This window comes from Leptonychotes weddellii, chromosome 1, assembly GCF_054177405.1.
Source record: "Leptonychotes weddellii isolate Sample4059 chromosome 1, ASM5417740v2, whole genome shotgun sequence".
Classification (NCBI taxonomy): domain Eukaryota; kingdom Metazoa; phylum Chordata; class Mammalia; order Carnivora; family Phocidae; genus Leptonychotes; species Leptonychotes weddellii.
In genome coordinates this window covers 51259083-51282380 of record NC_138369.1, presented here as the reverse complement: position 1 = coordinate 51282380, position 23298 = coordinate 51259083, and the positions used below count along the sequence as shown (strand labels likewise).

Here is a 23298-nt window from a genome sequence, read left to right as displayed (position 1 = left end):
CTGCTCTGCAACCATCCAGATTCCTCTCTATTGCAAACAATTGGGGACACACTGGCCGGCTCCATCTGCTTTCTTGGCTCATGGGCCAAGACAAACACTACTCTTCCAGTCACAGAAGTCACAAAGGGTGACCAAGGTGGCGGCATGGGGGTCTCTCAGAGGTAAGAGACAAGCCAGGTGCCTCCACAGAGCTCTCAGCGTTCCCATGGACCCCACCATGGTGGCGCATGCGCAGGCGCAGGCCACAGCACAGAACAGAGGCCCTGCATCCCCCAGCTTTTCCATCTGGCTGAGAGGAGGCCCACACCCTAGAAAGGGTCTTTGCTGTTATTCAAAGTCACACTCTCCTACCTACTGTTCACCAACCATGCTGTGACCTGGGGACGGTCATGTCGATCCTATAGAGTGAAGAAGCTGAACTCAGAAAGGTTTAACAAACTTGCCCAAAGTGAAGTGAGGCTCCAAAGACAATGGTCTTCATGCTACACTCCCTCTGCTTTGCTATCCCTGCCAGCCCTCTCAGCTGACCCTTCTGGAAAGCAGAGACCTGGGCTGTGCTGCCCATTCAGGGCAGGTGCCAACACACACATCGGGTGGGGAGTCCAGAGCCCGGATTGAGGGCGATGGCTTAGACCCCCCTGCACATGTGGCCAGCCTCACCATGGCCAGGACAGGTTAGCCAGAGGACTGCAGGCTAGGTGCAGTGGGCTTCGGGGGACACACACTGCGATGAGGTGAGCAGCGTCCTATGTCGGTGCCTGGCATCACAGGGGCATGTGTTCACTGACTTATTCCTCCTCCAGTAAGACTGTCCCGACCTCCACTGTTCCTCTTATCTGGGCTGCACTGCTTGTTTATGGATAAAGAAAGGCGATGTTAATGCTCCTGGAAATCAATGCCTCGTTTCCCCAGAGTGTGTTTGACCACAGAGGGTAGGTCTGGTCAGGGGCAAAGGGCAGAGGTCACAAGGCCGAGTCCTTTCCGCAGGACCAGAGCTGGCCAGGAGGGAATACCCAATCTCCAATCACCCATGCTGTAGTGCTGGGTGCACATGAAAGCTTCATGTCTGCCAGCTCCCACCAGACAGGGAAGATGACGGTGGCAGGTGGCTCCCATCAGCGGGAACAAGGGTTTTCACCTTCAGAAGTACACGACTTTGTGCACATGCGTGCACACGCGCACACATCTCCCTTGATTAGACATCTCTCTGCTGGAAATCCATGGGTGCATCACCACCTGCCACCATCTCCAAGGGTGTCACTAAGAAAGACTTGCCGTGCTTGCACTGGTCTCCTGGGGAAAGGGTCACCTCTAGAAGGTCCTTGCCTCTCACCTCATGTGGACGGGAGACTTGGGGCAGCCTCGTCACACCAGCCACCGGGCCCAGCCTGCCCTGCCCAACTTCAGCCACCCAGTTGAGCTCCCTTGCTAGCTCACGGCCTCTCCTTGTTCTCTGGCTCCCACTGTCCCCAGCTTCCAACCCACCCAGGACAGGTGGAAGCATTCAGACTTCCACTGTGCAAGCATATGGTGGAGATCCCAAAAATCTGGGGGAGTTCAGGAGGACTTGTCTCCCCAGAACTCAGAGTAGCTCGGATGGGTGGAGGAGGCAGCCTCATTGCACGTACTGGCCTCTCCAAGGCCCCTCTCTACCAGTCAGCACTCAGTCCACTTACAATGTCCTGGGTAGGTGGGAATAACATGCCATTTCCTAAAGGGAGTCTCCTCGGCACACCATGCATACAGCGGGTACACAGTAGATGCTTGAAGGCCTGCACAGGGAGCACTGAGTGAGGGTCTCCAACAATACATCAGAGTAGCACTGATCACTGTGGGCCTGGCCTAGCCTGTGCTAGCCTCCCACAGGTGACGCCGGGATGGGGGCTGGATTTGGGTTTGTGGAGAGAGGGGAGGGAGCCCCCCAGGAAACTGCTGTGAGCAAAAACCCAGCAGCCGGCACGGAGGTGGGGTTGCTTTGAGAAGCCTGCACTGCTGCGCCTGGGGCTGAATCCCAAAGGGGTCTTCATGTCCCTCTGGGTACAAATCAAGGTCCCCCAAATGCTGCAAACACAGACACAGAGACTCAGCCCTCAGACCTCAGAATCACCCCCATTTCCTGGCAAAGCAGAGGAAAACATGAATGCCATAAGGTTATTGAGTTCTTTTTTCTTTTTATTGGCAAAGTAAATATATTTTTATGAAGGACCAAAGAAAATATACATAATTGTAACATATGTACACCAGCTTTATAGATTTTTTAATTTCAAATTTACACAAATGTTGATATGTTATTAAAAGATATTTTATGTAGATGTACCTATGTACAGCTTATTTACATACATTCATAGGATGTGAAATAAACCTGTCAAAACAAGCTAGTTCATTTGATATTAATTTCTAGACAAAATAAGGAATGCATTTCTAAATCAGGATTCGGAGGCTCTATCTAGTTCTCCTACACGCAATGCAGCCTACTCCCCTCTCTTCCCCAAGGTGACCCTGGAGGCTGGTGTCTGGATTTGTCTGGAAACGGGATGAGGGGATGAGCCATGTTGGGTACAAATGCTCTGGGGCTAGCCTGCATCTGTCTGTCTGCCCTGCACTTTAACTCAAGCACATGCATTGCCAGGCCCCCAAAGAGGGGGCTTCTCAGCCTAATTCCACATCTGCCCAGGGGCCAGGTTCTGCACCCCTGACTGCCCTGCTCATACCCTCTGGTAGTCAAGCTGAGCGGGAGATCTTGGACAAAGCCACCCTCACACCACAGTGCAGCCTTGGACTTCTGGCCTACTTCCTTCTTCCCAGCATGGCTCCCTCTGGGAACTGACATTTCAAAACTGCACATTACTTCTTCTGAGCAAAAAAGTGCCAGCCTTGGCCCAGGCAGGGAGCCCAGTGGGAGAAGGTCCAGGCTCCCAGGCCGCTGCAGCACAGGCCGGCCCACGGGAAGGCACGATGGCACGAAGGCGGGAAGGCCGGCCTGCAGCCTGCAGCCCGGGTGCTAGGGGCCCAGCCCCCAAGGGCGCGGGTGTGGCTCTAGGTCTTCCTAGGAAAGGCAGCGGGCTGGGGGCTCTGGGTTCCCGCCTCCCAGGCAAGCCCCCGTCTTCCTGCACCTCCCGGGCTTCAGAAAGTGGGTTGGCAACATTGTCACGTCCCTCTGAAGAGGCAAATAAATTATTGCTACAAAATAACGGGGCGGGGGAGGGGGCGGGGGAGGGGGCGGGGGCTGGCGGGCGCTCAGTTCACTGCGCGCACCGAGCGGCTGCTCCGGGGAAAGCGGTGCACCTTGATGTGCTTGGAGAGGTGGTCGCTCCGCGCGAACTTCTTCTCGCACACAGGACACTGGTAGGGCTTCACGCCCGAGTGCGAGCGCCGGTGCCGCGACAGCTCGTCCGAGCGGGAGAACCTGCGGGACACGCACGGGCCGCGGTCAGCGAGGCCCGCCCCGCCAGGCGCCCACCCAGAAGGCAGCCGGCAGGTGCAGGGCTCTACCCAGCCGGGCAGGCGCGGCAGGCGCGGCAGGCGCGGCAGGCGCGGCCCCAACACTTCTCCGGGTCCCGAGTTACTTCTGAATCCACTGGTGAAAAGTCACTCTCCCCCACCCCCCGCCCCCCAGGGTGGCAAGAACTGTCAGTAAAAGCCTCAGTGGTGGCACAGCGGTCCGTTCTTGGGCATCTGGGCCTGTGAGCAGTGGTAAATATTCTGATAGGCTGTCAAGCCCACCAGAGCCCAGGATTTACTCTCCACAGCATCCTCCCTCTCCCCTTCCGGTGGTGAGCTGCAGGATCACCCTGGCCCCGACTGCCGCTAGCTGCACCCCATGCTGCCCCCTAGGCAGAACTTGGGGTTCTAGGAAGGTCTGAAGGAGGAAGCCCCTCCTGAGGGGAAAGCGAAGCCTGGGAGAGCTATCTCTTCCCCAGCACTGAGGGAGCCCCTGGCTCCTCTCCCTTGTCTTCATTTCAGCTGAGGCAGGGTCTTCAGAATTGAGCCCCCCCCCCACTCCTGGTCACTGCTTTCCTGAAGGCTGGGTCCCCTACGCTGTCACCAGACAAAACCACACCACTGCAAGATACTTCTGAAACTTTAAATGGTTCACCTGCCACCTCCCTCCTTTGGCCTCAGCCTGCCTGAAAGCAAGCGCTCCCACAGCCCAGAGGCCACTGAGAGTGAGCAGCTGCTAACGGAAGAGGTAAGGGTCCCAGCTGGGCCACAGGGCTCAGACCGCTGCCACTGATTTCAGGGATTTGAAGCTCCCCCTACCCCATGACCCTCATCCTGACAATGAGATCCCACTCCCCACACATACATACTGTTCTCCACCGTGCTCTACCTTGGTCCATTGACCCATCCTTGGTCCGTCTTGTCACAGGACATTTGCACATACCGTTCCCTCCATCTGAAATGCTCTTCCCTCCCCTCTTCTTGCTCCCGCCCCCCATCCCTTAGAGCTCAGCTCAAATGTCACTTCCTCAAGAAAGCCTTCCAGGACTGCATCCCATTCTAGGCTCCTGCGACACAAAATGCATCTCACTTTCTTGGCCCCACCACTGCTGTAATTTTAAATTCGTTTTCAACTTCTGATGAATGTCAGTCTGTGCCATTAGACCATCAGCACCATGAGGAAAGACATGTGTCTCATTCCCTGTGATCCATCCCACAAGCAGCCCAGGGCCTGGCATATGGCAGGTGCCCAATAAGTGCATTTACATGAAAGCATGGATACAGCAAGCACCCACGGGAGGATGTAGGGCTGTCACAGGGAATTCTTCTCAAGTCTCATCACCTGCACACACAAACACGTGTGCACACCACACAATGCACACGTACACACCCCTATATAAATGCCACACATGTGCACATCACAAACATGGGTGCACCGCACACGTGTCCACTCTACATGTGTGCACACACACGCACGTACACAGTCACATCACATGAGGGTGCACATGCACATACATGAACACATGTGTGCACACACACACACACACACAGGTCCAGCAGCCCCTCCCTGAACCTGTGGCCACAGAGCAAGAGGTAGGTTAGCTGGTACAGCTGTCCCCAAACCAGCCAATGGGTAGCCTACCCCTCGCCTGACCCTGTGGGTGGAGGCCTTCCTTAATCCCACAGCCTGCCAAGGACTAGAAGGAACATGCCCTGGGGAAGGCGCAGCTGGGGAGTAGGAAGGCCTGAGCACCAGATAGGGAGCCTGCCCAGAAGCACAGAGGACAGGCAGCTCAGCCTGGCTCAGCTACTCCGGGGCCCAGGGCCTTGTCCTGACAGCACAGCCGGGTTTCTGCGCTCGGAGGCTGGCACCCCACATCATCCCCCAGAGCTCCAATCGAGGCTGACACAGAGCAACGCTCTCAGCATATGTCTGAAATAATGGAAGCCAGACTGGCCCACTTTCCAGATGAGGAAATTGAGGCTCCGAGTGATGAGGGCCTGATCCAGCATTCCCAGCACGGCAGGGCAAAGGTCCTGGCGCAGCGCCCTGCCATGCCCTGCATCCCCCCACCCCCCGCCCCGCCGTGACTGCAGAGCGCCTGGTCTCCTCCACATTGCCGGGTTAGGTGGTGTGTGTCACTGGAGCCCTGAGCCAGTGAGGAAGTGGCATCAATGCACCCTGGAGGTCAGAGCCCCAACCCTGCTCCCAGGCCAGGGCCACCTGCCCCCAGCAGGAGTTGAACATACAGCTTCTGAACAGGTGGGCCTGCCCAGGGCAGGGGCAAGCAGGAAGCCACAGAAACAACGCCACCAGCAATAGCCTTTGCTGAACCCTTTCTGGGTACCAGGATCAGTCCCAGAGAACTGACAATACCACAGCAAGGGCTCAACAAGGACAAGTGGCTTGCCGGGTCACACAACCAGCAGAATGGTTGGGTCCTTTCAGGTCCCCACCCCACCAGGAGCCCTGCGTGATCCTGAGCAAGCTTGGGAACCCTCTCAGGCCTGTATCCTCACTCATGCAGTGAAGACCTTGGGATTTTGCCCACCTTCTGGGACTTGTCTCAGAGGCCAAAGGAGTTGACACAAAGACCACAGTGGCCCTCTCAGCATGGGGACACTGAGGGAGAGCCAGGTCTGAGAACAAGTTGTCCCAACCTGCAAGCCTCTTCCCTGCTGCCTCAGGATCCTGTGACCTGAGAGGTCCATCCCTGGGAATTGAGCCCTCAGAAGATCCCTACCTCACACCCTCACACACATTCTCCCAGACAGCAGCCACTGGAGGAGCCTAAAGGCCACACAGTGGGAGTGAGGCCACGTGGCTAAGATTCAGGCCTTGCAGGCAGTGAGCTCTGCTACTTGGTGACCTGGGCAAGTCACCAAGCTCTCTGAGGCTCAGTTTCCCCACCTGGAGACAGGGAACTGACAGCTCTGCCTCACAGGACTGTGAGGATTGTAAAAGGCACTGAGTGTTTATAACAGTGCTCAGCACATGGCAGTCATTCAATGACTGTGAGCTCTGATTACCTGCAAGGAGCTCAGTGCAGCAATGTCCAGGGGCACATGGGACAGCACCATGACTCCTGCTGCTGAGGTACAGGAGAGGGAGGCAGCCAACACGACAGCCCCACAACTGGCACACACCACACCTTTGTGCAAAGCGTCCCTTCCATCAGCCAGAAAGCCATTACTGTAAATAGTCAGGTCTCAAGGACCGCAATGGGAATGGTGCTCCCTGGAATAGTGGTACAGTGCATAACCCTCCCAACACCACTTGGGGGCTCTGCCAAGTGCAGGGAAGAAGTAAGAGAATGCCTCCTTGAACAGGACCAGCAGTGACACAGGGGCCAAGAGAGTAGGCCAGGAGCGGACCACTGGGTCTGAATCCTGTCCCTGCCCCATCCTGGCCCTGGGGCCTCAGGCCTGCAACCACCCTTCTCTGGGCCTCCAGGTCCACTGGGAATGACCACAGTATCTGCCACACAGGGCTGCTAAAAGTTACTAGTATTCCTATTAGCTGTGGAAGGAGAGTATTCTTTCTGGATGGAACAGCTTGGCCATTCCGGAACAGGACGTTCTGCTGCCGTGAACAAAGGGGGCCTGTGTCCGAGAGTGTAGCAAGGAAACTTCTAGGAAGGCAGGCAAACAGCCACTTCCCAGACAGATCAGGATAGGAAAAGTCTGGTTTGAGCCCCATCAAGGATGCCAGAACCACGTCCCAAGAGAGGAGGGGACAAGGAATATTGGGTTCAGGACCAAAAGCAGAAGGAAGTGGGGGCTGGTTACCTGGCAAATGATGCCCTGGGTGGGGGGGGAGGGGAGGACACCATTCATTTCACAGAGGGGCACAGGACACAGTGCCAGGGCCGGAACCAGCCCAGCAGGATAAAGAGCAAACTGTTCACTGGGGCCACCAGGAAGAGAGGCAGCCTTGGGCATGGGAAGCTCCCCATATGAAAAGGCAGGCAAGTATGCAGGGGTGCTGCCTGAAGAGCAGCTGCAGGTGGAGATCCTATTTCCCACCACTTGCACAGGCCACCTCCCATGGGAGGTTTGCCCTGGGGGCTAGAGAGAGGTCCTGAGTCTGGGTGGAGGAGGTCAGGGCGGGGGCAAACAGCCTGGGCTGAACTCCTGACCTGCTACTCACTAGCTGTGTGACCAAGGAGAACTTACTTAACTGTTCTGTGCCTCAAATTCCTCCTCTGTAAATGGGGACAGCATACTGATGCCTACCTTGTAGACTTGTTTGGGGCATTAAATGAGCTGCTTTGGAACATTCAGAGCATGCATCAGGACCTACTGTTATTGCCGTTGTTGTGGTTGGCTCTTTTCCCCTAGCCCAGAAGCATGACACCTGAAAGAGCTTCTGGCCTCATGGGGGAGAGAGGACACCCAGCCATTATAGTACCAGGCACACAGGGAGAGAGGATGAGGGAAAGGCCAGCCGAGTAGCTACAGGGGTCAAGTTTCCAGGTGGGAAAGGTATGTCCACCAGACTGCTGGTGGGTCAGTGTGGCGCTGAGGCACCTGCCCGAGGGCACACCCAGAGCCATGCCCACTAGCTCCATCCCTGTGGGCTCTCTGGGAAATGCACACTGGTGCCTCCGTGTCACGGAGTTGTTGTAAGGACTCAACGAGCTTATCTATGTGACACGTGTAGAACAAAGCAGGGGCCATCGCAAGACCAACTACCATTGCCATCAGGAGGAAAGTGGTGGAGACAGAGGGTGCAGAGAGGGCAGAGAGAGGGTGGCGGCCTGAGTGGGAGCCTACATCGTGGAAGGGAGGTTGGCAAGCAGATCGTACCAGAATGAGAAGTTTGGATAGGAATCTAAGTGTGCCAAAGCACATGAAAAGGCCAGAATAGCCTCATAAGGTAATGAGTTCCTCATGGCAGGAAGTACACAAGCAAGGGTAGGGATTTGTGGAAGGTTAGAGCAGTGCCCAGCACAGAGTAAGTGGTTGGAAAATATGGCGCCTGTCATCATCACTACTACTGCTGTCCTGTCCAGACCAAGCTGCCCCAAAGCTGGTCTGTCTTCCCGCCCAACTACTGCAAGGGCTCCCTCCACATACAAGGGACATGCACATCTGTGCACAATTCCAGGGGCTCAGGATTTCTGAAGGCCAACCAGGGACTCTTGCATTCTCAGAGAAATAGCTCTCCCAAAAGGCAGGCACCTTCAGCTCCCTGTGCCTCCATCACCTGTAACCCCCCAAAGGCCAGACCCTATTCCAGGGGAACATTGGGAGAAGCTGGGGAGGCCCTCTGAAGGCCTAGGAGTGGCTGGAGGCAGGGATGGCTCCATGGTCAGCTCCACAGGGACCTCGCCATGCCAGGCACACACCAGCCTTCCCCTGCAAGAGGGTCCTGGGCAAGAAGACCAGTTCCAAGGCCCACACAGTGGCAAAGCTGAATCGCCTCCACAAATCCCACCCCCACTTGCTTGCATGCCTCCTACCATGGGGAACTCACCACCTCCAGAGGCTACTGTGTTGGGGCTGAGATCTGCCTCCCTAAGATGCATTCTGGGCTGAGCGTTCCATCTGCTCTCTGGGACAGCCCAGAAGGCAGGTCCCCTCCTCCTGGGGGGAATGGGACAAGTGGGCAGCCTTACCAAGGACCACACCCTTCCACCCCGTGGCCCTACCCAGACTCATCCTGACTGGAGGGGCCACTCGCCAAGAGTCAGCAGTGGCCAGGGGACAGTGCCCAGGAAGGTGAGCCCATCATGAGTAGAGCCAGTGCCCTGTCCAGCCAGATGCTCAACCCCTCCACAGCCCTGTCCCCCACCAAAAGGAAAATGCATCCAAGAAGAGTCCCTGTGAGTCTGGGGTACCTCCAAAATGGCACCCTTCTCAGACTCTGCCCTTGTATGAGTAACAGTACCACCAATGAGAAGGGGGTGGTGCTGAGTGCCCCTCCGCTCCTGACCCTGGTACGGAGCAGGCCCTCCACTTCACAGATGAGGAAACTGAGGCTTGGCCAGGGGGGATCTCCCCGAGGGCACACAGCAAGTTGGAGGCTGACCTAGGCTGAGGCTCCCCGCCATTGTTGCCAGCTATCACCCACCCAGGGTGTCACAATGCCCCTCCCTTCTACAGTTGAGCGCCTGTCTCTATGGCCCCAGGATCTTGGCTTCTCTTCCCACACCCAAGCTCTGACCACCCACACTGCATACCGACCACTGCGCTGGGCCTCACAAGTGGTCCCACAGGTGCACCTGTCACCCCAAGGCCCACTCAGCAGACTGTGGCGGGAGGCCCAGAGAGGGATGTGACATTAACACTGTGCCCACTCTTGCAGAAGCCACGTGGGCCTGACAGGTGCCTTTGGGGGGCAGCGGCTGGGTGAGACCCTTCCTCGGGAAGGGCCTCCATAACCCCAGAGCTGTTTGGGAAAAGTGCCTTCCTTGGCCAGCCCAGTCCTCCATGGAAAGAGGCTGCAGCATCGCACTGGATATCGGCGCACTCTCAGAGGAGTCTGCTCCAGAAAACAGAAGCTGCCGACTGCTCCCCATCGGTCATGCCCACACAGATGCACACATGCGGACGAGGTACCCAAACACGTGGGGTTATGACAACCACCAAGACGCACACTAAGAAAGCAAAACATGTACCCACGTGCACACGCACAGCTGCACGCCCACTGTGAGGTCCGCACACAAATGAGCGTGCCACGTGGCTCTCACACTCACAAAGCAGCGGCCGCACAGCACAGCCTGGGAACGTGGGGAGCACAGGCCACCCTCCCAGGGGGGCCACGTTCCTCCAGGGTCGACGTCCTAAAGACTGGGGAGAGCCCAGCCGTGGTACCCCCAAGCACGGGAGCTCCTGGCTGCCTGCATTTCAGGAAAAGGTGCACAAGCCCACCTGGGGGCCCATCCACCTCTGCCACCCGCTGGCTGCATAGCCCTGAGCAAGACCCCTGTCCTTTGAGAGCTGGTTTCTCCTGCTGAACCCCACGGAGTGGAGTCTGGAAGGACTCCTCCACCTTTACTTCAGCACGCCCCGCCTGGTCCTCCCCTCTTGGTTGTCCTTTGAAGTTCCCCAAATACACCTTCAAGTACCCCCAGGGGCGCAAGGACCAGGCCCAGTCCACGAGTCCGTGAACATCTACAAGCGAAGCTGGTCCCTCTGGCGGGAACAGCGGCGTTTCCAGAATGTGACTTCTCTGACACAGGACCCTCTGGGCTCGAATCCCATTTACGACGTGGTGTGGCCTTGGGCAAGTTACCTAGCCGGTCTGAGCCTGTTCCCGCAGCTGAAAGGTGGTAGTCAGGGTAGTACTCACCCTTAGGGGTGCTGTGAGGCACAGAGGGGGCCGTGTGCACATGGCCACAGCCCCTCTGATACACAGCCCTCACTCCACCTTTCCAAAATAGCCGCCCTTGTTACTAAGAAGAGAGCCCTTCTGCCATGGCCCAGCTCCTCACCGTCAGCATGAGCCACAGCAAGCCTTACCTGGTCATTGTGAAACCGGAGACCAGTTGGTTTCAGGCTTTAGTGATCACTAGGGACAAGGAAAGCTCTGGGCAGCCATGCCAGCTCAGACCCCACTCCCCCCTTCCTAATCAGCCTTATCTCATGGTGAGCCAGGCCTTGACACCCAGGGGAACAGAGACGAGCCGGTCATGCTCAGCACCCGGCCCGTCACCTGTCATACTGACCTCCAGCCGCAGCCCGGCCAGGTGCAGGCAAAGGGCTTCTCGCCTGTGTGTCGGCGCAAGTGGGCCTTGAGGTGGCTGCTTTTGGTGTACATCTTGCTGCAGCCGGGGAAAGTACATTTGTGCATTTTGATGAGTTCTGCTGCAGGATTCTTGGGGAACTTCTGGCCCATGAGTAGGCCGGTGGGGCCAGGCCCCAGGGGTCCCGACCCAATGGGCTTGGCAGCGATGGGCACAGGGGCGATACGCACGAACTTGGAGGACAGGTTCACATTGGAAGAGGGCACCACCTGGGGCACAAGTGCAAAGGTCTGACCCTGGATATTGACCAGAAGCTGGGCCACCTTGACACTTTCTGGGGCCTGCCCAGGGGAGGCAGGCTCCGTGCCTGATTCCTGCTTCACCTGCACAGGCTGGATCTGCAGCAGCACGGGGACGGGGCCATCAGATGCGGGCCCCCCACCTGGGCTCTGGCTGCCACCCACACTGGCACTGCCCAGAGGGGGGGTGCAGCGCTCTCTCCCACCGGACCCAGGATGGAGGTGGCTCCTATGGGGCCCTGCTGAGAACTGGCCGCAGGCCTCCGAGTCCTTGCTCTTGCTCTCTGGGGCTTCCTTGACCCCCAGCTCCATGTTCTCCTCTAGAAACTCTTCAATCTCCTCCAGGGTGGGCTGGAAGGGCCTTGGGACATCATCGGGGTCGCCCACAGGAAATTCAGGGAAGCAGAAATGCTCTCCCTTCCCAGGTGCCGGTGCCCTCCGCCAGGCCCCCCAGGCCATGGGACCACTGCTGGCCCCGATGCCACCGCCACCACCACTGCCCAGTGTGGCCTGGGACAGCAGGAAGTCCAAGATGCTGTCCTGGCCTTCAGCACCCGGGCCACCACCGTAGCAGGAGCAGACGGCCTGTGAGTCTGGGCTGGCACAGGAGCAGAGACTGGAGGCGTCGCTGTCATCCTCTGAGAGGGGCGAGGGCAGCCTGTGGTATGCCCGCCCACTGGCCAGCCTGCCGCCCAGATAGCCAATAGGGCATTTCAGCGACGAGAAGGTCTCGTCCACTGGCATCAAGTGGTCCACCATGCTGGCCTGGCCGTGCCGTCGGCGGCTGCAGAGAGGAACAAAGGAGGCCTGATCAGGAGGATGGCATGCTCACCTGCCACCTCGTAGGCCTGTGCCTCCACCCCGCTGCCCACCCACAGTCTCCCACTGCCAAATGCCTGGATCCTGTCTCCATCCCAACCCGTGGGAGAACTCTGTCTGCAAGAGTGTTTTCCAAAATTGCACCACCTATTTGCAAAAGAGTGCTCTCCAAGCCCATTGCACAATCCAGGGTACTTTTGGTTTCAAACAGGTTTTCCAGAACAATTCGGGAAAGAACACCCATGTACCTGTGAATGATTGAGCGTGGGTGCATGTGAGCAAGAAAGGACGCAAGGAGGCTCTCTGTACCCTGAAACGGCCAAGGTTGGGGAACCCCATCCAGCTAACTGGAGTGGCTGCATTGCTGAGGACACCTGACCTCAGCTTCATTCTTGTTGAGTCACTGGAAGGGGGTAGGAGAATGGCCATTTGCCCTCTGACCCCTGTGGTTGTTGGAGCCTGGGTAGGGTTGCCAGACTGAGCAAATAAAACTATAGGCCACCCAATTAAATTTGATTTTCAGGTTTAAAAAACAAGCAACTTGTAACATAAGTATATCCCAAATATTAAATGTGCCATGCTCATATTAAAAAGTATTTTATCGGATATTGAACCTTAACTTGGCAGTCAATAGTTTAATCAGGCAAGTCTAATTTGTGGCAAAAAAAAAAAAAAAAAAAATAGGTTAGAGACCGCATATGCGCCTGTCCTCACAGGCTGTTTCCCCATCTGAAGCGGGGCAGCTCATCCACCCTCCCATTCTCAGACCCCTCCAGCCTCATCTGCCTCCTCTGTGAAATGGGAAAGGCAGAGACAGAACAAAATGCTCTCAACTGTACCCAGACACTTTACTGAAGCTTTACCACTGGGTGGACAGGACCCTGCTGCAGGGTGATAACTCACGAGCGCAAAAGTGGACCCAGGTCCCAGAGCACCTGCACGGCCACTACCCCATTCTGACTTCATAGCCACCTAGTGGGATGGGAGATAAGATGCCCTTGGCCTGTACCCCATGGAGCACTCACCACCTCAGGAAGGCCCAGCTAACTCCCGTCTCCCCACTAGACCATGAATTCCATGAGGGCAGGCTAGGCTGCTGGGTCTCCACTGTGTTCCCAGCTTCTGGCGTGGCAGCTGGTGCCCAGGAGGGGCTCAGAGAATATCAACAGAGAAGAGAGGGGACATCTGTGTCCTCTGAAGGCCATGCGAGGTCTGGTGTTCAAGGAAAGTCAACAGTGTACGGCTGTAATGGGGCCACCTCTGTGGACCTTTGTCCCCACCCAGTGACCAGTGAGGTTCGGGAAAAGGGAACATTCTATATCTGAAACCAGAGATTCTCTGCTTCCTGTCACCACTCTGCACCCACCCCTATGCTCTGTCTCGAGGACTACTCCTGGAACTGGCACACAGCACTATCCAACAGTCAACGAGCCAACAAGCCTGGCCAGGGACAGAGACCTCTCAGGGCCAGCTAGGATCATCATCAGCTGTGCACTCCCCAAATCTCAGTTTCCCCACCTGTTCCAGGCCCCAATGACCTCAGTTCCCCCCTAATCCAGGAAGCTTCATGGAGCTCCAGGAAAGTAAGGCAAGGTAGATGCCCTTGGCAAGTCTGCGCCCCAGGGCAGTTTTACCAGGAGAACATTTGGCTCTTTGATTATAAATACTCATCTGAGGATTTAAAACTGGGAGTTTCAAAATATACACTAGTCACCAAATCAGGTGCTGAGAAGGAATGAAAGTGCCAGATAATGGGAAGGCAACGAGCCCACACTGCCCTAGGCCCCACCACCACTCCTCTCACCCACCCTCTGAGCAGGAAGCTCTGCAACTTAGATGGGCAGCCTCAGGCAGGTGGCAACCTCTTTGTGTCTGTGTCTTGGTCTGTTGGGTGGGGTTGCTGCCAGTGGTACCTAGTTCCCAGGTTGCTGAAAGAGTTCAATGAGCTAACACAAGTTGAACACTTACTACAGGGGCTGGCACACGCAGACGTTGGTCAGTACCAGCCATTAGGATTAACCTCCAAATAGGTGAACACATGGTCTTTCTGTCCCTCCACTGTGATCCTAAGGAATCAGGGGGCTCCAACCTTCCTGGAACCTAGGAACAGGCCTTCACGGGTGGTAAGAGGCAGATCAGGCCATGTTCTTGCCCACTTAAAACTCTCCCCTGAAATGTGATCACCAACTAAATATTACATGATAATAAAGAATTAGTTAATATTTTTAAGTGTGATGATGGTATTATAGTTGATAACGGAGATATTCACAGATGAAATGGTATAAAAAGAAAGAGCAGGGGAAATAAGAAAGTATAGTAGGGTAGGGTAGGAGAAATGTGACCCCCTCTTCTCCCAGAAGCCATGCTTCTGGGCCTTGCCCATCTCTCCCAGACCTCACCTCCACCTGCTCCACTCCACACTGGCTGTGCCCTCTCTGTGGGTCCCACTTCCCCCAGTGCTCCCAGTGGGAGTGCCTTATTTAGATCTCAGCTCTGAGGTCACTGCGGGGGGGGGGGTCCTCTCTGGGCTACCCTCTGTCAAATCATCCCACATTGTATTCTTCCAGCAGTTGCTACCAGGGGAAAACTATCTTGGTTATGTGTTTGTGTACTTTATTTTCTGTCTACCTCCCTACCAAAATACAAGCTGTTCTGACTATCCAGTCCACTACTATCCCAGACTCTAAAATAGGACCTGGCAGAATTTGCTGGTTGAGTGAGCGAGAGGTTCTTGGGGAAGTCAGGCAGGCAGTAGGGGTGTGGGGATTCCACCAGGAATAGAATGGCCAGGGTCAGGCAGAAGAGTTTTAATGCAGGGCTGAGCAGCCTGGGCTGGACACTCAGGCACTGAGAGCAGAGGAGGGCCTCTGGGGCTACCCCAGGCGCTGGCGATAGAAAAAGGGCCCCGCCAGGGCTGGAGGGAGCCGGCTGGGGCCCTAAAACACAGCAGTACATGGCATAGCCAGAAGCACAGCCTGCGTGCTGGGGGAGGGGACACACTGTTCCGGGCAACGTCCCCGGCCTACAGCCGGACTCCGCCCCCTCCCCCCCCCCCCCCCCCCCCCCCCCCCCCCGGCCGGGCCAGGCCTGCTGTTTATCCTCCCGGGGACACAGCGGCTGCAGGAACAACATGTAATTGATAACAAGCCCAGCGCCGGCCAAGGGCTTGCCATTGGGTCAGCGTGCAAATCACGGGGGTGGCGGGTGGGGGCCGCCCTTCAAAATAAAAGTCTCCGCTCCCTGCGCCATCCGCAGGCCCCAAAGTCGCAGAGGCCAGGCGTCCTCCCACCTGTAGGACGGCGGGGGCTCCCAGGAGCCACCTAGTCTTTGGGGGAAAGGTGATTTGAGGGACTAAAGCATTTGGGGATTTTTGTCAGCTCCCCAGGGACTGGGCGAGAAAACATCCTCTCTGTGTCCTGGGTGGGGGGGGGTGTCTTTTGGAAATAGCACAGTGGGGAGAAAAGAGGGAACCCGACAGACGGCCATGGTGGGTGGGAGTGGCCTCTCTATTCCCCGCCACCCCCTAGCCACCGTTCTGCTCCTGTTCAGTGGAAAGAACCAGGGGACTCTGCGTGGGTAGTAGAGAGTACTAGACATGTGAACAGTGCGGGTGTGCGCGAAGGGGTGTGAGTTCATGTCGTGTGATTGTGCGTTTGCGGGGCGTGGTGCGCGGCAGCAGTGTGGCTGTGCCGGAGGGTGTCCCCGACATACTGGCGCGTGGAGCTGGTGTGGGTGCCTGCGCGGGTGCGGGAAGGTGCGTGGGAAAGGAAGACATGGGGGACCCGCTCAGACCCCTCGGTAGAGCCCTGGAGCGCTGCCCGCTGGGCACCATGCCCTCGGCCTGCGCCCCCCTCCCCCAGGGGCCAAGGCTGCGGTGACCGACAGTAACCCCACCGCCACAGGCCACTCCGTCCCCCCATCCCCAGCCCCCGACCGGCCGGCGTGTCCGCCTGTCCGCTCCTCTCGCCAGGCCCGGCCGGGTGCCCGCCATATGGGAGGGCCAGCCCGCAAGGCGCGCAGGACTCGCGGGGCCAGGCGCCGAGGCGGCGGCCCGGACCTGCCCGGGGAAAGTGCCTGTGAGCAACTGGGGGTCACTCTCCCACGGGCTTGTCTGATCCCTGGCCCCGCTCGGGGGCTCACCTCGCTCCTCCGACATTTCCTCGGACACTCGCGCAGAGCTTGGGACAGCGGCGGGGGCACCCAGCCACACGACCAACCAGTCAGCGCCCCGCTGCCCCACTCGTGTCCCAACCAGCCCCCTGGGCGCCCGGAGCCGCGTCCATGCGGCCGTCCGGCCTCCCCAAGCCTCTCCCACCTGAACTTGGCGCACGCCCGGCTAGCGGCCAGGCCCCGGCGGTCCTGAGGCCCCGGGGGCTGGGCTGGGGGCGACGGCCTGGCTCCCGGTCCGGCGGCGGCCGCGGGCCCAGCCGCAGGTCCTGCTTTGGTTCGCTCACCCGCTGGCCCGCGGGTCGCTGCGGCGGAGCACTCGCCCGCCGCCGCTAGCTCTGCGCTCACTCCCCGCGGCTCACGTGACGCCGCGGGCGCCGCGAAGGCTCGCAGGAGGCTCGGCCCCGGGCGCGCGCCCCATTGGCCCGCGTCGCGCGTCACGCGCCCCGCCCCGCCCCCAGCCCCGCCCCGGCCGCGCGGCGCACTGCCGCCGCCCGCGCGCTCCCGGTCCGGGAGCCACCAGCCCCGCGCGGCCCGCGGTCCCCAGCCACTTCCCCTCCCCCCAGCACGGCCGTGGGTTTGCGGCGTCCGCGGGAGACGCTTCTGAAGCGCGGTCCCCAGGTGAGAACGTGAGACGGGCCTCGGGCCCTGCCCCAAGGCCTGAGATTGTCCCGCAGTCGGGGCCCAGGCGGGGGCCCTGGGGCCGCCCGGGCCAGGTCTGCCCTCCACCCCCACTTCCACCTCGAGCCCGGTACCGGCCGCTGTGTATCCCACTGAGAGCCGGAGAAAGTCGGGGACTTGCCTTAGGGAACGTATTGTTGGAGAAATACGGTATGGTCTTTCTGCTGAGCAATCACGGTGACCCCCCGGGGAAAGTGCGCGCTCTCGGCGCTGCCTCCCCGGCCTCCCAGAAGGGCTGAGGGCGTTTGACCCCTGCTTCAGATCACTGACACCACGTGTCTGGGCCACCCTCCTGAAGACAGAGCAGTGCTCCACAGGCTACAAAGGCCGTGCCCAGGCTGCTGTAGTCCGCAGCAGTCCCGGGACGCGTTGGCATTCCACTCAGAGGTGGGAAGAGGGAGGCTCAGAGTGACTTGCCCAAGAAGTATGAGTGAGCCGAGGGTGCCACAGACCCTGCTACGACGCCCTTTCCCCCACACTCCTGTGGGATCCTCAGCCAAGCATTTACAGATGAAGAAACGGACTCTGGGGGGCCGCGGTCCTCCCCTGGTCACTCAGCGGGTAAGGAAGCGGGGAGGTGAGGCAGAGCCTGTCTGTCTGCTCCAGGGCGGGCATCTTCCAGGCAACCCAGGGACACGTGGGCAGAGGTCCTTTTAAGGAGTTAACATCCTTTCCCTTCCTGGTCTGGGAGGTGGAGAGCATTTTCTCTGCTCCTCTCCCAGTACACTGCCAGAGCAGGAACGCCTGGCCAGGAGCTGTCTGGGCTCTCTGGAATGCCGTGGGTCTGGGCTCCTTTGTCCATGCCAGGGCTCGCCCCTGGATCATGTGGTTCTCCCTGTGCACCCAGTCAGGGCTAGGGATGCAGCGCCTGCTGCCACCGGGAGCCAAACCGCAGCTTGGCGGGCAGGTTTGGAGGACACTGGCGTTGAAGATGAAATGCGTCCTAGCAGCTTGGGCACATAGGTGGTCAGAAACTGAAGAGCAGAGAGTGATAAATACTGTGTGACTTCTTTTCCGTGTGGAATCTTAAAAACTAAATCAAAACGTTCATAGAAAAAGAGATCAGAAAAAGAGATCAGGTCACCAGAGACAGAGGGTCAGGGGAGAGGAAATTGGAAAAGTGGTAGAAAGGGACAAACTTCCAAGTGTAAGATAAATAAGCCCAGGGGTCGTCAGGTACAACAGGACATTCAGCACTGCTGTGTGATATACAGGAAAGTTATTAAGAGAGTGGATCCCAAGAGTTCTCACCAGAAGGAATTTTTTTTTCTTTTTTTACTTTTCCTTATATCTATATGAGGTGATGACTACTAACTAAACTTACTGTGGTAATTATTTCACAATATATGTGAGTCAAACCATTATGTTGTACACACTAAACTCATACAGTGCTGCATGTCAATTGTGTCTCAATAAAACTGTGGGGGGAAAAAAAACTGAAGGACAGCCAAGATGCTCCTGTTACAACCTGAGTCAGATCATGTCTCTCCTTGACTCAGAACATTCCAGTGGCGCCCAGCTGTCACAGCCTGCAATGCCCTACTACATCCCTGACCATACTCTCTACTCCCTTCCCCTTGCTTACATCACTCCAGCCACACTGGCCTCCTTGCAGTCCCTCAAACGTACCAGGCACAGTCCTACCCCTGGGCCCTTGAATGTGCTGTTCCCACTGCCTATACAGACTGTTTCCCCACCAATTACATGGTTCTGTCCCCTCCTTCAGGGTTTTATTCAAATGTTATCTTCTCAGGGAGCCCTGCCTTAACCACCCAATATAACACGCTCCCTACTCTTTCCTATTTCCCTATCTTGTTTAACTTTTTTATTGGCATTTATTCCCTGCTAATGTATTATACATTTTACATTTTATTTTGTTTGTTTTTGGTCTCCTCCAGTAGAATGCAAGCTCTACCAAAGCAGTGATTTCTGTGCATTTGTTCCCTTTATATCTCTAGCACCAAGCACACAGTAAGTGTTCAGTTGTTGAATTAATGAATTTCTGAAAGACTTAAAGCAAACAGGGTCAGCCTGAGAAGAATTAAACAGGACTGAGGAACCTACCCCAAATGAGTTAAGAAGTTGGTCATTAGAGAAATTAGACCAGTTTTCCCCTCAAAGAGACCCAGAACATCCCCAAGCTAGTTTCCAAGGACTGCCTTTGTACAGAGTGTCTCTCTGGTTCATTCTCCTCCTCCCTCCAGCACCTGGTTAACTCCTTTCATCCTTCAATATCAGCTCAGATTTAACTTTGTAGAGGACATAGTCCCATAAAAACCTTATTTCCCACCTCCAGGCTAGACCAGGTCTCACATGTCTGTCCTTCTTGGCATGGTGTTCAGAATGTAGTAGAGGCTCAGTAAATTTGTGTTGAGTAAATAAACAAACGAATGAGTGAATGGGGACACTGGCTGCCTAAGTAACTGAATTCACCCCAGGCCATACCTCTCCCAGTGTAGTGGGGAGAATGTTACTGGAATTCCCTGCCAAGAAGAAAAGGAAGCCAGGTAGTGCTCTTCCAAACAGAGATGATAAAGAAAAAGAGACGTTTCTCTTCACACCAATGAAAACCTCTAACACACTTTCCCTCTAAATTAATTCCTTCCTTATTTCTACATCATCTTGCATAGAAAAGGGCCTGAGTCCCTGGCGCCTGTCCAGCTCTGACTTGTTGCAAAGGCCCCAGCAACAGAAGAGGGGCTTACCTCTAGGGCAAGCTTTGGGCAAGTTAGTTTGCCTGTCAGAACCTCAGTTTGCTCATCTACAAAATGGGTGCCACCCTAATTGCCTCACAGGTTTGTTGGAGGAGCAAATACAGTACTAGATGGGAAAAGGCTTTGGAGAAGTAGAGAGACTGGGAAGAGGCAGTTATCAGCCCTGGGCAATGCTGCAAAATGGGAACCCTGGCACACAGCCCCCAGGGCAGCAGGATGATGGCAGTGCTGAAGATCAATAAGCTCTACCAGGGCAGCAAGGAGCTCCACCTGGGGAGGAGGGAGCAGCGTTGCTGAGAAGCATGTGTCCAGGCCCCCTTGGAGAGGAGGCATTCCAGGGCGTGCTCAGCCAGAAGATGCAAGAAAGCCTACGAAACAGTGGCCACGTTGTCAATGGAACCAAGGATGTGGATTCTCTGTCCCCTTACAGATTCAAGCCCAAGCCTCTTGGACTGACATCCAGGCCATTCATTTGAATAATTCTTTTAAAAAATAACACCTGTGCATTGTTACAGTGTTCAAGCACCACAGAAAGGCATGAAATAAAAAGGAAAATTCCACTTGGCCTCAGTCTCACTCATCATTTCTGTTTTGGTTTTCATATGACCTAATTGTAAATAATATGCTTGTCTCTTTTGTGTTTATAATGGAAGCAAATGATGCCTGTGTGCTAGACATTCTGTGTTTGCCCCTCCAGATCCCTCTCTGCCCTTCTGCCCCTGCTCTGGGCCCCCAGAGGCTCATCTGCACAGGCCACCAACAGGGGCCCTTTGGTTTCCAAGAGGGTTTGGCAGGTGGAAGGCACTGGTAACAGATGAGGATATGGGGACATGCAGTTGGATTTGTCCCCTGCGGGTCACTGGCAGGTGGCTGTGTCCTTCCAATGGGCGCAGCTCCTCTCAGGCAGCCCGGCAGAGCTCCGAAGCCCCTCCTCTCCTAACCTTTGCCCAGGACACCTCTGCCCCCTACTGCCCCCTACTGCCCCCATCCTCGCCCAAAATCACTCCTCCTCAGGCCTGTTTGGGGGCAACCCTCCTTGCAGGATATCTCCAGGTTTTAGGTTAATAATATCTCACAGATGCTCACTTTATTTTGTCTTCACAACATCCCAGAGGTCAGCACTACAGATGAGGAAATGCTGCTCAGAGGGGGAGCATGTCACCCAGGGAACCATATGCAGTGTCCAATGACACGATTACAGTGGGACCCACACACACTCCGCCCCCTCGGTCTGTCCGGCCCCTGGTGGGCTCCTGAGGTCTGGCTGGGGGACCTTGGGCACATGGCTGAGCCCATGGCAGGGCCCAGGACACCCACAGCCGGATGGCAGGGCCTGTCCTGAGCATGCTTGTGGGCCTCACCAATTCTGCCATTCTGCCCCACGGACCCTATGTGTTGTCACAGAAGTCACATCCCTGAACCACAGCATCTGCAGCCCTGGCCTCCCCCATCTCCCCTCAGCTCCAAATCTTCCCCAGACATCTCCCATTGAGCACCTCACAGATATCACAAAGCAAAAGCATCCCAAGGAAAACCCATCAAGCCTGCCCCTCTGCCCCGGTGTACTAGTAAGCCCAGGCTGCTGTAACAACACAGGCCAGGCTTAAACAACAGACGTGATTTCCTCACAGTTCTGGAGGCCAAAAATCGGAGATCAAGGTGTCGGCAGGATTGGTTCCTTCTAAGGATGGTGGTCTTCTCCCTGAGTCCTCACATGGTTGTCCCTCTGTGCATGTCTGGGGCCTAGTCTCCTCTTCTTAATAAGAACACCTGTCAGATTGAATTAGCATGCACCCCAATGACCTCATTTTACCCTAATTATCTCTTAAAGACCCTATCTCCAAATACAGTACATATTCTGAGGTACTGGGGGGTTAGGATTTCAACATATGAACTGGGGGGGTATAATAACATCCTAACCCCCCGGCGTGCCCCCCATCCCCAAACTTGCCTCACCCAGGGCAATGTCCAGCACCTCCCACCTAGTCACCTGCTGCCACTGTCCCCACTCCACCCACTTCACTCTCCCGTGGAGGGATACAGATGGCCAGCCAGAGTTCCCCATGACTGCAGTAAAAGACCCATGCCCTCACTTACCCTGGCATTCAAGACTCTGAGTGACACAACTCTTGCCAAGTGTCTACTTGCTCCCACTTGTCCCACCTGAAGGCAACACTTTCTCTTGGACAGCCCCACCTCGGTCAGAGCAAGGACTCTGGACTGACCCGTCTGGGATCAAATCTTGCTTCTGCCACCCCTGAGCTGTGTAACTTTATAAGAGTTGTTTCTCCTTTGCCACCATACCTATAATATAGGGACAACAGCAGGAGTGCCTCAGCCATGAAGGTATCCTACTCCATCCCTCTTAAAGGGCTGCCATGGGGAGCCTTGCTGACTGACAGCCTCCAGCAACCCCACCTCTGGATCTGGCGCAGCTTCATGCAGAAGCAAGGATGTTAGTGCTGGAACCAGTCACTCCTACATGACCCCCAGCCTCCCCACAGGCAGTCTGAGCTCTGGGGCTCTCTACTGAGGTGGCCAAGTTGTCTCCAAGCTGCCCTGCAGTCTGAGGCTCTCCCTCTCCAGTCCTCCCTCCTTCCCCCTCTCCTTTCCCGGGTGCCAGCCCCAGACCTAGATCTAAGGCTCTCCTCACTGGATCCTGCTCCTCCCTCCTTCCCCTCATCCTCCACAGGCACTTCCCCACAAGCCTCTTACACGTCTAACCCCTTCTTGGCATCTGCTCTCAGAAGTTGAGAACTGGTACAGGTAGCTATCTCATAGGTTCTTCAAGGGTTAAATGGATTAATACACACAAAGACCTTAGAAAAGTGCCTGGAACAGAGTAAATATCTGTAACTGCCAGCCTCCATGTAGTTCCCTTATGAGGGCCATTCTCAGGGACTTCATCCACCTTATCCATAGAAGATTCCTGTGTGTTCTTTTGTAGACCAAGCCTTCTTAAGTTTCTTGAGTGTTTTCTACTTCCTCTGACCACAGGGCCTTTGCACCCACTGCTGCCTTTGTTGTGAACACTCTTACCCCTCTTTCCTGTTAGCTCAGATGTTACTTCCCCAGAGAAACCTTCCTGACCTCCTTTATATGTTTTCCCTACACCGTGTACCTCTCCTTCAAAGCATTTTTCAAGATTATCCACTTATGTATGTGTTCGTTTATTTCATGCTTGTCTCTCTGGAGCAAAGATAGCCAGTCCTCAGATATTCATCCATCCCTTCCCAGAACTCCCAGTTTTCAGCAGAGCACAGAATTGCCCCAAAGAAACCTTGCATTCTGCAGCCTCCCTTGCAGCTGGCCAATGGGATGTGTGCAGAAGTGATGACTGTCCATTCTGAGCTCCCCTGTGAAGGGAAGGGGCGTGCCTCCTTCCATGTTCCCTTCCCTTCTCCCTGTTGGCTGGAATGCTGGTAGGCAGACAAAGGCAATAGACAAGGACAAGGTGAAGGAATACAGGCCCAAATGGCCTCACCA

General features: G+C 56.2%; 1 protein-coding gene and 1 long non-coding RNA gene across 4 annotated transcripts; one reads left to right on the top strand and one right to left on the bottom strand.

Annotated features, from left to right (window-relative positions):
- Positions 1-2151: 2151 nt before the first annotated feature.
- KLF15 (KLF transcription factor 15) lies at positions 2152-16770 on the bottom strand. 3 transcript variants are annotated; one of them, XM_081823148.1, is made up of 3 exons: positions 16566-16770; positions 11115-12215; positions 2152-3406 (listed from the first exon to the last, which is right to left on the bottom strand). In XM_081823148.1, the coding sequence occupies exons 2-3, from the start codon at positions 12188-12190 to the stop codon at positions 3238-3240; spliced, it is 1245 nt and encodes a 414-aa protein (XP_081679274.1). In that variant the 5' UTR covers positions 12191-12215; positions 16566-16770; the 3' UTR covers positions 2152-3237. The 3 variants fall into 3 exon arrangements, with proteins under 3 accessions (XP_081679274.1, XP_081679277.1, XP_030893665.1); XM_081823151.1 differs by having other exon boundaries at positions 16705-16769; XM_031037805.2 differs by lacking the exon at positions 16566-16770 and adding an exon at positions 13276-14721.
- Positions 16771-16889: 119 nt separating this feature from the next.
- On the top strand, positions 16890-20377 carry LOC145722076 (uncharacterized). The gene is made up of 2 exons (XR_014146108.1): positions 16890-17038; positions 19894-20377. It is a non-coding gene; the product is annotated as an uncharacterized LOC145722076 (long non-coding RNA).
- Positions 20378-23298: the final 2921 nt, after the last annotated feature.

Excerpts from the sequence above, each read along its gene's own strand:
- KLF15 (XM_081823148.1), bottom strand. The coding sequence starts at position 12,190 with ATGGTGGACCACTTGATGCCAGTGGACGAGACCTTCTCGTCGCTGAAA. Across the intron at positions 3,407-11,114 it reads TGGCCGGGCTGCGGCTGGAG|GTTCTCCCGCTCGGACGAGC; the intron begins GTCAGTATGACA and ends CGTGTCCCGCAG.